The sequence below is a fragment of the Leptidea sinapis genome, chromosome 24 (assembly GCF_905404315.1).
Source record: "Leptidea sinapis chromosome 24, ilLepSina1.1, whole genome shotgun sequence".
NCBI classification, from domain to species: Eukaryota; Metazoa; Arthropoda; class Insecta; order Lepidoptera; family Pieridae; genus Leptidea; species Leptidea sinapis.
In genome coordinates this window covers 1291586-1305970 of record NC_066288.1, presented here as the reverse complement: position 1 = coordinate 1305970, position 14385 = coordinate 1291586, and the positions used below count along the sequence as shown (strand labels likewise).

General features: G+C 35.2%; 1 protein-coding gene across 1 annotated transcript in view; it reads right to left on the bottom strand.

The window, feature by feature from the left end:
- Positions 1-5291, bottom strand: part of LOC126971638 (phospholipase A1 member A-like) — a 39292-nt gene extending 34001 nt beyond the window's left edge. The window contains exon 1 of the mRNA XM_050818002.1: positions 5006-5291. Within this exon, the coding sequence (XP_050673959.1) occupies positions 5006-5063 (58 nt within the window). The 5' untranslated portion in view covers positions 5064-5291. The remainder of the gene's footprint in view (positions 1-5005) is intronic.
- Positions 5292-14385: the final 9094 nt, after the last annotated feature.

Genomic DNA, 14385 nt, shown 5'->3' with positions numbered 1-14385 from the left:
ACCTGCGGAGGACTTGTTTTATAATATGTAGTGATATGTAAAGTGATGCAACAAAAATACTCAAACGTTAATAACTCAATGACTAACATGAGTAAGACATAAAAATAAATGTTAATTGATAACTAAAAACACGAGTTATTGAGTACATTAGATACATAGACCACCCGCAATGTAAATAAAATATAAAGCTACCTATGATTTGTGAGCATTTTACTAACGATATAAAAATATACTATATTTAAAACTATCAATAAATGAAATAACTTTAAGTTTAAAAACATGAAGCAGGTATCATGAGTCATCGTCCGTTCACAAGCATAATGTATGGACCAGCCATCGCTTCCCTCGAACATATTTGAGGGCAGGGATGACAAATTTTTTTTAAATCACACCAACTTTCAAAATTATTTATATAGCCGACTATTTCAACCTCTCCAGACAATATATTCAGTGGTCTAGTACCAAACTCTAACACTGTTATACAATAGTTAGATTCAGATCAGAGTGGGCAACTGACATGATATTGTAAAAGGAAATTGAAATAACATCAAACTGTATATAGAACCGGTCTATACCACTAAGATTGGTTGAAGACAAGCTTCATTAAGAATGAATTTTCAAAATTTGTCAATAAATTGATTTAAAAACATTATATTAATAGAAAATTGAGTTATAAGGTCTACTACAGATTAAAAGACTTCATTTGTATTAAAGCAGTGAAATAGATTGTTCTTAATAAATTTTATTGAATCTCTAATTTATTATATGTATTATATATAATCACAATAAAACTTTAGTTGTTTTTCACTGAGATTCTTGTGGCTTCTTCTCAGCTGAGCCGCGATAATGAACTCCGCACTTCACGGCTCTTACACTCAATTTCTATTCACAACATTATGAATCTACAGAATTGAATTTGCAACCTGTCCAGGTTATGGTTTAAAAGGTCTGGTCTTAAAGAGCGAATTCTTCAGACACGAGTAGCACAGATCTTAAAAAGTATTGACGTATCTGTTTTTTACATCAAACCTAACCTAAACAAATCCGACCTGATTTAAACGAATTTACGAGAACATAATTATAAGGTGTACCATCTAAGCTGTAAAGTTCCTAAGAGCACGTTGAATTGTTTACATATATAATGTCCTCTGCGGTCCCCCTTGAATGATGTGTATTAACTTTTAAAACAAATTTAAATAAATTTGAGTCTGAAAACTAATTTTCGATAAAAAATCTAAATATTGAATTCATGAAACTACAATTTTGTAAAATAAATCCGGTAGGCCTAGAACATAAATATTTAATATAAGCTTATCATCGCAGCCATAACACTGGATAGCTATCAGCGGGCAAAAATTACGTACTTACCTATGGGCAGTAACTATTATGGAGATAGAACTTTAAAAAAAACGCCATCCCTATTTACTTCATGCCTTGCCCGACGATTTATTAGAAACAATCTTAATAAAAACAAATTGAAAAAAATGTTAAAAAATATCTTTTGAAAAGTATTTGTTGCTAAAATGTTTGCTTCTTGTTACAAATAATATAATAAGTTTATTAATATAGTTAGACTTATACAAATTATTTAAGTTTTCTTTAGTGTTAATTCCGCAAAGAAAAGAAAACTTAAATAATTTGTATAATTATGGATTTCCGCAAAGTAACGCCTAATTCAATAAATAGTTAGACTTTACGATCCCAAGTCATGCCGGGTGGAAGACGGCTTTGTAAGACAATGTTCATTAATCAAGTGTATAATAATGTACTTAAATTATGTAATATGTATTAATAAACATTGATGTTTTGTATAAAGTTTAATAAATGCGCTCCAGTAGATCGTTGAAAAGGAAAGTCCACGGATGGGATGTGTCTCAGTGGTGCGAGAGCGATTGCGTAATGCGATTGTACACTGCGGTGCCGTAACGTTCGGAAGTAGCACGCGCGCGGGCAGTGTGTACGTTACGTTACGGTACGCATCAACTGTTCACTCGATCGAATTATGACCGCTGCTGTTGTACTACAAGAAACAACAATTAATGTTAACTCGTTACAATATACCTACATACAGTTACTTAATATTCATATTTAAGCACGTAAATAATTGTTACTTAATTTGTAACAGTCTACGTAGTTGTTGTTATGTAACTCATGTAAATAGTTTAGAGTGCAGGTTTAATTTGATAACGTAAAATTTAAGTTTACCATGTGTTGTAGCAACATGTTATGTTATTGTCACTCTAAATATATTATAATATATAATATTCTATACTGAAAATAAAAATTGAAAAATGTGATGTGTGTGTGTGTGAGCATGTGTGCGTGTGTGTGGTGTGTGTCATTGTTACTTTTCATAAACACTACTTATTGTACTATCAACAAGGTTTACCTAAAATTTACTCCGTGTAGTTAAATAGCTCTTCCATTTCCACATAATTCATAGATTTCAACCAAGTAGTTAAACTTCGTCTACATTCCACTTTGTTAAGCGTATAGATCTTGAGTTTTTCATTAATAAGGTTATAAACTTATTCTGATTGTTTCGTAAACTGTCACTTTGCAAAAGTGGTCTTAACACTAGTTGTCTTAATAATAACATGTTTTCTCCTTTTCAAAAGGTAAGAAGGATCAGGGATTAAAGTTTTGTGTATTTTAAGAGTAACATGAAGGACATATATACATATATATAATTTTCCAGTAGTACACCTAATGCTTGAAAATAATTTAAACGAACATTTCCGTTAACTATTTAGAACGTTCTCTTAATAACTGACATAATATATAGAGGTTCAAAAATATGTTACAATATAGTTATATATATATATATATATTATAATATTTTATAATATTATAGTTGGTATACTATAATTATTGTTGTGACAATACTTTTACAATCTTAAAAAACGATATTTATATCGGAAAGTATACGTTTCATCACAATTATAATAAGCTAAATCTCAACTAGGACACATAGTTATATAAAGAAGTTCCGGTGCCCACTAGACCTGGTGACCTCAACACCAGATCTTTTCCATGGCACTATTTTCAATGTAATTTGTTGCTGAAAACAAAAATAACTCTTTTTGTATTATTAACTTTGAGGAGTTCCCTCAATTACAAAAAGTACCATAATCAGATTTCATACATACCGTACCATAGACAGTTTCAGATTCAGGGATCAATCCGGGAGCATACCATTTGGAATGAAAAATAATTATCAGATCAATAAAGAGTTTCTAAGTTGTGCAAGAAATAACTGTCAAGATAATTGTGAATATTTGTCAACAATATTGTAACGAATTTAATAAAAAATATAGTTTTTTTTTTAATAAATAACAATTAAAAGACAACAAGTCAATTGAACGCTCATATGAATTGAGAAAGTCCACAGTTACCTAATATAATAAACAATATGCCGGATTGTTTTTTTTTGACATTCATAAGTGTCCTCTCCGTGACCTACGTGAATAAACTGATTTTGATTTGATTTGATTTGATTTGACCACATTCCCTGCCACATACACCACTATTGAAACATATTTTATTTACCTCACAGATTATTTGACTTGGTATAAGTGCACTCATATTAACCTGTAAATGCGATATAAATAAAAAAATCTATTTCAGTTTCGAGAAAACTGCTTTGTTTGACATGTCGAGAGTAGACAACTACCCCGACGCTTCACTTACATACAGGCGTGTAATTAAGGAGAACCTTCTCCGGTTGTTTAAGTTAATTGACAATTATTATATATACTCGTATATGTGTATGTATTTCTCATGTTAATTAAAGAAAATGCTAGAAGCATTATTACAATCCTTTACGTGTTTGACCTTTCCTTTCTCCTTTTAAAAGCTTAAATGTTAAGCTATGTGACGTAGTTATATACTTCGTTTTAGTATTTACAAAAGATTTGTTATTGTTAAATGAAATTCTTTTAAAATAAGTTAGCTTAGCTTTTTTGTATGTCTGTTTAATTGAGTACAACCTTTCATGTATTGGCTTTTAAGATTACTGAGATTTTTTTCAATAAATTAACATTATTCAACTTAATATTATACTGCGATTTTTTGACACAATATTTTTAAAATGAAAATAAGGGACGAGACGAGCCGGACGTTTAGTTGATGGTAATTCATATGCCCTGACCACAAAAATGCAGTGCCGCTCAGGATTCTTGAAAGACCCAAAAATTCTGAGCGGCACTGCAACTACGATCGTCACCTAGAGACATAAGATGTTAAATCTCATTTGCCCAGTAATTTCACTAGCTACAGCGCCCTTCAGACCGAAACACAGTAATGCTTACACATTACTGCTTCACAGCAGAAATAGGCGCCGTTGTGATACCCATAATCTAGCCGGCATCCTGTGCAAAGGAGCCTTCTGCTGGTAAAATTATCGAAAAATAGATGAAAATATAACAATAAAATTTTCGAATTATAGGTAATTTGGATGACTATGGGAACTAGGGGAACATTTAGTGGTACTTGGTTCATAAATAAATTATATTGTTGACATAAACTCGTATAGAATATACAGTAGTTGTATTATGGAAATAATATTGGCTTATTACTTAATATAAAATTTAAAAGTAAGGTAATGTTACAGTATCAAGGCCAAACAACTAACCCGTTACACATTTGCGTGTACCCAGTCTATAAGTTAAACATAAATATTTATTTATTTTTATAAATAGGATAATAATAATTATTATTATTAGGTATTACATATAACTATGTTATTTCAAAAAAAGGAAAGTGAGCCGAAAACACGACGGGCTCATGATATTATTATCAAAGTCGCTCCTATCGCAGGAAACAGCTCCGAATAGGGAGGAATGGTGCTGGATTCAGGATTCCTGAATGGACTCCTTCTCTGTTATTTAATTTTTAAGTTAAAACTTAAAAGATGTTCTTATTAATTTTAAGAGTTTAGTAAATATTGCTTATTAACAATTAATTGTTATAAAATGCGATTTATAAGTCAGTTTATTATACATACCAGAAAATTGCAACGCTGTGATTCCTATCACTAATAACCACTCAGCATTAGCAACCATATTAACAAATTAGTTCACATCAATATAACGAAGATATCACAAGCACGACTTAAACAGATTTGGGTGTCCGTCAATCGTACACTGCGTTATGTAGCGACTGCAAATGTAATAGGAACTAACAAGCCTTCAACAAGGAGGTGTGTTACACGCCTTTTCTGTAGGTGCACTGCCAACTGCCAAGAGACAGCGAAAGTAATTTGCCCGATACTGGCCCTCACTCCGTCCCCTCTTAGGAAAACAAAACATGAATACGGCTTACGCAGTATCACATTTAATTTCATCCGTTTTGTCATATTACACCATCATGTTAATAAGTGTTACGACACGCGACCTTCACAATATTTTATTTATGTCTTTAATTCGATTCCAAATATGCCAATGGCGGCATTGCTACAGAGAGCCTTCTAATGGCTATGGTTGCAGGCTGCATGTAGCTATGTTTATATACGGATAACACAGCACACCTTTATTTTATAAAACAGCTCAAAAAATTACTATTTTATCACCCCATGGTCATGACGCTTGTAACACCATTAAAATAAACTCAATCATCAAATAAAATGATCCAATAACTACACGCTTTTTATTAGCTTCACCTGTATGTATATTTGCTTGTACCCGACTCATTTGGGCGTAATTTAGACCCGTTACCCCCGTTCAAACTTCGTAGATTTATCGAGGACCGATGACAATAAATTAATTTGATAAATCTTTTCCATTTTTCAACTTGCAAAATAAGAATTTTGTTAATTTAATAAAATAAAAAAAATATTTTTTTTCATCTAAGGTAGGAATTGAAGTTCATTTTAAATTTCAATCATTATCTTTTCAACCAAAGCGTGTTTCTTATTGTTTCGTATTTTTTATATTTATTACTTCTTAGTCATTTAGTATTAGTAATTGATTTTTTATGAATTACCGCAAACTAAATGATTGCAAAAACAATAAAAGTGGCTTTTAATTTGTTAAATATCACGGAAGACGTGAAAAACAAAGCTTAAAAACGTAAAAATATAATTCCAGAAACAAAAGACGTGGTGGACTGAAATACAGAAAATAAATTAAACGTTCGCACTAAAATATTTCTGGAAATTAAATTCACTTAAATTTCATAATTCCACATTGTTACGTCAACAAAACCTCAAATATTTTTTACCTTTTCTATTATCACTATCTGTTGTTGCCCATACACAAGTGTGAGATGAATTGCAAAACAATATTAAACTTTGAGAAACTTAAATTATGGTTTACAAGGAATGTATACAGAAAATTATTCTGTATGAATGTTTACAGTATAATAAATCTTCTGTAGAGAAAATAAAATTTAGGTGACTCATAAATCTATATTGTTGAAGAATTAAGTTTTTGAAATAACGTAGGAGAAGAGTGAGTGTTGCTATAATTATTACGTATATTATAATATTAAAAAAAAGTACAAATGTATTTATACACGTTGACATCGATGATATTAATCACATAAGCTGTAAGAATTATATTTCAGAAAAACATTATGTTTTCACAAATAAGTCAATCATAAAATAAGCTCCTTTGCAAAAAAAGGGCACTTTTGGTTTAGTACTTTTAGTATTAACAATTGTAAAAGTACTCATTTTGGCAAAAAATAAGGTAACTTGAATTGATTTTCTCCTTTATTTACTGAAAGTTACGAACTATAACATAAAAAAAAATTATATCGAGTGTGGCCTTCGCTGACACAAATTCTTCGTGCTATGCTTTGGGCGAGGTTTTTTATGAGTTCTTGGGGAATACGCTACCAATTGGACGTAATAGCAATTTTAAGCTCTCAGTGTTCTGTGTGGGTAAGTGTACAACTATGCCATGTCTTTTTAGAAAGTCCCACAGATGCTCAATGAGACTGAGGTCAGGACTTCGTGCTGACCAATCTAAACAGAGGATCCCGACTTCACTTAAGTAAGTGCCTACGTCACCCGCTCGGTGTGTTCGAGTATTGTCGTCCACAATAGTACTTCCTGTAACAGCTAACGCTGGTTGTACATGAGGTATTAGGATTTCCATGATGTAGTGATGTGCATTTAGAGAACCATTTTCTACGAAAACTAACCCTGTATGATCTTCAGAAGTTATGCCAACTCAACACGTGATGGAGCCTCCACGGTCCGGTGTAATTTCTTCGAAACATACCTCTGTATATTGCTCACCAAATAAAAAGATTTTGGCTTCATCAAATAAAACCTTGTTCCATTCTACATATGTATACGTCGCACAATTTCGGGAAAGCGCGTTTCACCTAGTTTAAAAGATCTAAGCATACATAGGGACAGACAGCAGGAAGCGACTTGATTTATACTATGTGGAAGCTATGTGGTGATTCAGTTTGAAGTTTTCACTCCTGTCCGCGTTAATTGTGCAGAAGTCTTCAAAGATATGCAATACTGGACTAGCGAACTTGCACATAATTTTGAGTGTTAAAAATAAAGACGTATAATACATTCATGAAGTATTTTAATAAAACCCAGGACCTTGAAAAGATTGAAAGTTGTTACAGTCAAAATGCGAGTACGAGTTAAACCTTGTAATATTACATTGGCGGCATCCGTGTTTTAAACAACGAATAAACTTGTGTAATCAGGATTATTCCATTAGTATTTTTATAATTGGGTTTATTTGACAACTCGATGACCGAAGATGTCATTGTACCGCTAGGAGAAAGATGGGAGGCTCGTTTGTACAAGATGGCAGCTAGGTGTGTTCAGCGGCTTTTATAAGTGGTGCAGGCATTATAGTTTGAAGAGCACTGTACCTAGTTATATTACTGTTGTATTAGGGCGTTACTTACCATCAAGTGACCGTCCTGTTGGTCTCGTCACTTGTTCTTATAAAAAAATCAATTCCTTGTTATACGCTTTTTATAGTCGAACCAGGGTCATCAAAATACTAAGACTTATGTTTGTGTGTCACGTGATTTTCACTCATTACAATACGTATTTTTTATGGAAAAGGAGGACAATCGATTGAAACTCCATAGATAAGGTCTAAAATTTTCCATGTAAAGAATATGTATTAATTATTTTTTATGAATATTACAAATAGTGACACTAAACGTATAAATATATCTAACAATTGGGTTGGTTACAGTACTTTGTGTTTGAAATAGTATTTAAATATTATGTTACAACATTTTCAATGATGTTATGGGCTGGGTCAATCCCGTGCCAAAATATTGTCATGGTATTTTAAGTAATTTTCAGACTTTTCGTTTTGCAATATCTGCATAGAATAAATAACGGACAGGAAAGGAAGTCCCAGTTAGAGGTGGTTAACGTGGAAGATTGGCATATAATTTACAATATCCTTGCATGACTACGTAGGTACTCGTTAAATATTTCGAAACGACAAATTATTTGTTACCTACACCAGGGAAGAAGCTTATGAAACACTGAGTTCTATTTTAGCTGACACAGTTGACTAGTATGAGATACTCGGTGCCTTGATGAGTGTATTTCACTTGACAGAAGGTGATTACTGCCGCCCATTAAAGAGGCTTCTGATCGCGATTCAATCTTAATATCGACTACTGATATGATTCACAACGTGAAGCCAAAATGTGCAAACCTACTTCAACATACCTGCAGTTGAGAGCAGTTGTTCGGTGCCCCGTCAGAACTAATAATAAAAGTTTCTTAACACCTGAATACACTCAAAGAATTCCATACGATTAAAATATGTAAGGTGTAGGATGAAAAATATGAAGGATCAAAATTATGAAGATAAATGTAGTAAAGATTACATCTGAATTAACAAAGTGATGAACAAAAAATGTTATCAAGATTAACAATAAATCGATATCAACAAAAAATGTAACTAAAAGCAACTGAAGGACAACCTAAAAAGTGATGGAGCAGTGAAGTGGCAAAATAATTATAACTTAGTTTATAATATGATAAGTGATTGTTTTATGTGCTTGTTAAGCATTATGTCGATAGATTTATGTAATTTTACTGATTTCAGCTTATAAAATTACTACGTATTTGTATTTTGACACACACACATTATTTTGCTGTATTGGAATGAAGTATTAACTTTATGTATATAATATGAAGGTGACGAAAAATTTTAGACTCATCACAACACTCAATCCCTGAATAGAACTTCTAAAAATCTATATTATGTGTTCCGTCTGACGTCAGAAGTCCTTTATGAGAGAGTACATCGCTCCTTTCGACGTTCCGTCACTAGATGTCGCTACTAGTTTCCGCGCCGAGCAGTGCTGAGAGTCACTCTATCCATTGCTTCCGGTTTCAAATGGTACCAACCGATGCCAATGTTAAGCAAGCCACCATGTTAGTTCGTCATTGTTGCGTCGTTCTTCGATCGGACCGATCCTAGATTCACTGAATAATTTTTAGAATTTTCGAGAAGTAAAGTAGAAAATTCATTTAATGTACAATTTTTAAATAAATTACTTCTTTATATATTTTTAGTGAGTTTCTGTGCCGTGCTTCTAGAATGGAAAATTTAGGTGAAGATTCCTCTAGAGCCTTGGAGGACAATAATTGTGAGGATTTTTCTGATCCTACTGCTGATAAGGTTCTCGTTGAAAATACCGTACCTATCGGTTCAAGGAGAAAGCGGGCAAGCGAACAGCAATCATCGGAGGGTAGTTCATCATCGCAAGACTCATCAGATAACGAGGGTAGTAATGCCTCTAAGCGACGTAAAACCTGTGACGATTTAGGACTAGATCAAAGGTTTGAAATGTTATCCTATCAGCTGGTGAGTTATTTAAACAATATTATGCATGAAAAGTTTAAATTGCCGAGCCCTTCATGTAATCAGACCACTGTTACATCAAACGCTGTTAATCAGGAACAGTTTTTGCGTCCTCCTATCGGCAGTAAACATAAATTTGACATATCTGATCTTAGTGTATCTGTAAAAGAGCCTACCTTGCCAAAGGCAAGTTCAGATAGGGTCACTAAACTCAGTGCCTTACAGCGTTTCGATACCTGCGAATGGAATTCAGTTCGTTATACCGACGTGCAAAAGAAATACGTTGCATATCCTGGTTTTATGGAACTGAGAGTAAATGAAGAGTTGAGGCGGTTTGAAGAGCAGGGTAGCGCCTCGAGAAATGTGCACAATGAACGCAGTTTTGCGGCTATTTCATGCTTATTATTATGCTATTATGGCTCAAAATGAGTCCTTGAACACTGCAAACTCTTGTAGACTGGTCGGATAGACCAGAGACCACCCCTTAGCTTTATACGATAAACTGAAAGAACTGTTTGGTAACCAGTCTAGTTACAAAAATGTCTCAAATGATATCCTTCAAATAATTTGTGGTAAACGAGCAGAAGCTTTGGAAATGCGACGGTGATCTCTCCTGGCTGCAATGAAAGACAATTATATGAGAGAGGATATACAAAAGATACCACCGAGTGCCGAATATATGTTTAGTCCTGAAGCGTTGTCAGTCTACATACAAAAAATCGGGGATGTAGATAAACTTCATATAAAACCGTTGCCGCAGGCCAATAAAGCACGTGCGAAGTCGCCCACTCCCTCAACGTCATATCAGTATAAATCATTTCAGCCTCGCACTAATAAAACAAAAGGAGACAAGAAGTTTTTCAACAATAAAAGAAACCAAGACAACTCATCTAAAAAAAGGGGGGGGGCGAAAGTTTAGCAATAGCACAAAGCCAACCGGCCACAGTAAGTGGCTCGGTGTTTTCGGGGGGTTGCCTAGCGCTCCATCGCCAAAAATGGAAGATTTTGCATGCTCCAAAAACGGTGATGGAAGCACGTTTACCTTTCAATCAAAAACCCCCATTAATATTTCCTACTCCGGAGGTTATGAATACCTTTCATACCCCTGTATCTCCTCAAATGACAGACGAAATTCAAAAATTGATTACACTACGTGTTTTGGAACTCGCCCCCTTATCTCCAAGTTTTATATGTCCAATGTTTCTAATCAGAAAATCAAACGGAAAGAACCGAACGATCTTGAATTTGAAGCCTTTCAAGCTTTTCAATCACTATCAGATGCACATGTTTTTACAGCCACACGACTGGATGGCAAAAATCGATATAAGCCAGACTTATTACCACGTGCCAATCATAAACTCCCACAGGCGGTACCTTCGCATCAGCTATCAAAACCAACTGCTACAAATGACATGTTTGCCTTTTGGTCTTTCGGCAGCGCCGAAAATGTTCTCCTCCATAACAAATTGGATCGCAGAAATCCTGCGAGCGAAAGGAATACGTCTGATTGTATACCTGGACACACGGAGCAATTCCAAGTCCTTGCCAAACGAAAAGGTGCAAAAAATTCGACATTGCCTTCAACAGCGGTTGGATATCGGCAGTTGGACCCTCAAGCAGGCGCAACGCCTCTTAGGGTATCTCAACTTCGCAACCTTCATCACCCACCGGGGAAGGTTGCATTGCCGCAGTCTTCAACGTCACTGCCACCTACTGAAAAAGACTCCATTAACAAAAGTAAAGTATCCAGAAGAGGTTCAAATAGACATGAGTTGGTGGATGGAAAACTTGACATTGAGAACTCCGATTCACGTGAAGATGACACGCACCAACTTTATTACAACCGATGCCTCCGATTACAAGTGGGGAGCACTAGTCAACAACAAAATGGTAGAAGGCAAGTGGCAAGCTCACCAGACAAAATGGCACTGCAATTTAAAAGAGATGTTTGCAGTAAAAGCGGCAATATTGTGCGAAAAGGACAAACTAAGAAACTCCAGAGCCATTCTTCAGAGCGACAACAAGACTGTTATAGCTTACATAAAAAACGAAGGAGGGACGAGGTCACAACATCTACTAGAGATGGCGAAGGATCTTCTAAAGCTGACAGACAGGCTAAATATTCTGTTAGTGCCGCATTTCCTGCCCGGGAAATACAATATCGAAGCGGATCATTTATCCCGAAACAGGAAAGTTGCCGAGTGGCACCTGACAAGAGAGGCTGTAAAACCCATCTTCGCCAAATGGGGAATTCCAGAGTTCGATCTGTTTGCCTCCGCCAACGCCCATGTTGTTCAAAATTATGCTACTCTAGACTTACTAGACTCGAGCGCCAGCTTTCAGGACGCATTCAGCAGGCTTTGGCACTTCGAGTTGGCTTGGGTGTTTCCTCCACCCAGTCTCCTACCGAGAGTTCTACAACACATGAACCCGGCCACCGGACGGTACATAACAATAGCACCGAAGTGGGAAAAGTGTTTTTGGAAGCCCGATCTGAAGAGCAGAGCAGTAACCCATCCAATGAAAATAACAAAAAATAGTGTCTTATAGACACGTGTCTAAATTCAAGAAAGCTCCAGCACAGGTTCACAGCCTGCAGTTGGAAGCTTGGCTTCTTTCGGGTGGGATACATTAATAGAAAACTGGTCACAACAGGAAAAAGACCTACTATCTAAATGCTGGCGAGATTCTACATTAAAAACTTACACACCAATCTGGAATAAATGGATTCAATGGTGTTCACAAAACCAAATTAAACACCAAAAACCTGCTGCCAGCGAAGTTGCTCGATATTTAGCAAAATTACATATCATGGACAAATTAGCTTATCGAACGATTCTGGTTCATAAATCCGTTATTGCTTCGGTCTGTGAAACTACATCTGAGATGAAATTATCTTCAAATCTTCTAGTAAAACATATTCTAAAAGCTATATCAATATCAAAGCCATGTCCACCAAAGGCACCAATATGGGATGCAAGAGTTCTAATTGCTCATTTGAAGAACACAGATCCCAACCTAGACAGTTTGTTTGAGGTTTCTCAGCGAGCAGCGGCAATTCTACTGCTACTGTGTGGACGTAGAGTGCATGACTTAACATTATTACATTGCGATTCCAGCCGATTTATAGAAGAATGCGATAAAATTACGTTACGTCCCGAATTTGGATCTAAAACAGATACTGTACACCACCAGCAATCTGATTGGATACTATCACCGCATCCTGACCTCCATATAAACCCAATATTTTGGGTGCGTCGATTAGTGGAGCTCTCCAGCGCAGTTAGGGGCTCATTTACTAACCTTTTTATAACCACAAGAGCTCCGTATAAACCAGCATCACGAACTATTATAGGCGGTTGGCTGAAACGTCTGTTATTAGATGCAGGAATTAACGCTTCTCCTGGCAGTTTCAGGTCGGCTGTAGCCTCTTTAAACTGGATAGAAAACTATCCTATTGATGAGATTTTGGCAAAAGCAAATTGGCAACACGAAACAACTTTTAGAAAACATTATTTCAGAACAATGCAATCTTCATCGCATTCAAACGAAAAATCACTGTCGGAATTATTTTCTGTTAAATAATATTAATTAATTGTCCCATCACATTGTTGCATTTATTCAAGCCACCAGGTGATAACAAACACGTCTCTCATAAAGGACTTCAGACGTCAGACGGAACACATAATATACTAATTTTACCTTACAATAAAATTGTTATTATGTTTCCTTAGACGTCTGAAGTCCTAGTGATGCCTACCTGGTGCATCTACATCATTTATGATCCTTACAATGACGAATGAAATGACCAATGACCATTTGAAACCGGAAGCAATGGATAGAGTGACTCTCAGCACTGCTCGGCGCGGAAACTAGTAGCGACATCTAGTGACGGAACGTCGAAAGGAGCGATGTACTCTCTCATAAAGGACTTCAGACGTCTAAGGAAACATAATAACAATTTTATTGTAAGGTAAAATTAGTATATTATCATTTAGATCTGATTTTATAAAATTTTTAAACGAGCAGATAACTATTGATTTTACACACGGAGTACCTAAATTTGATCCGAGATTCGCAAAACTAAAAAATAGGTAGATATAAAAAGGGACATGATTTAGTCTTTTATATATAAGAAGATTACTTAAGTCTCCGTAGGTACGACACGTCACTTAATAAGTACTTCTTTATCTTAATAATAATCAATCATATCAAAATAGTAATTATTATTATATTATTTTTTGCTGTTGCCAATACATTTAGCTCGATTGCTGGCCTGAGTGTGGAGCTTAATATAATTAGATCTTGATTAGTGAGGACCGATTTCCAGAAACTGTCTTAACATGTTATCCGCGATCAAGCGTGTGTTGTCACTGTCTTCATGACTGTGCATAAAACTGTGTGGCCGAAGTACGAACTACTTCGGGGATGCTGCAAAAAACCTACAATAACCTCGTTCCTCTACCGGTGGACCATGCTAATCATAGGAGGCAACATGTTAACGCCTAGGATCCATTCCAGAATGCACGCTAAAACAGCTGATGTGACTGTGTCATCGCCATTTCAATAT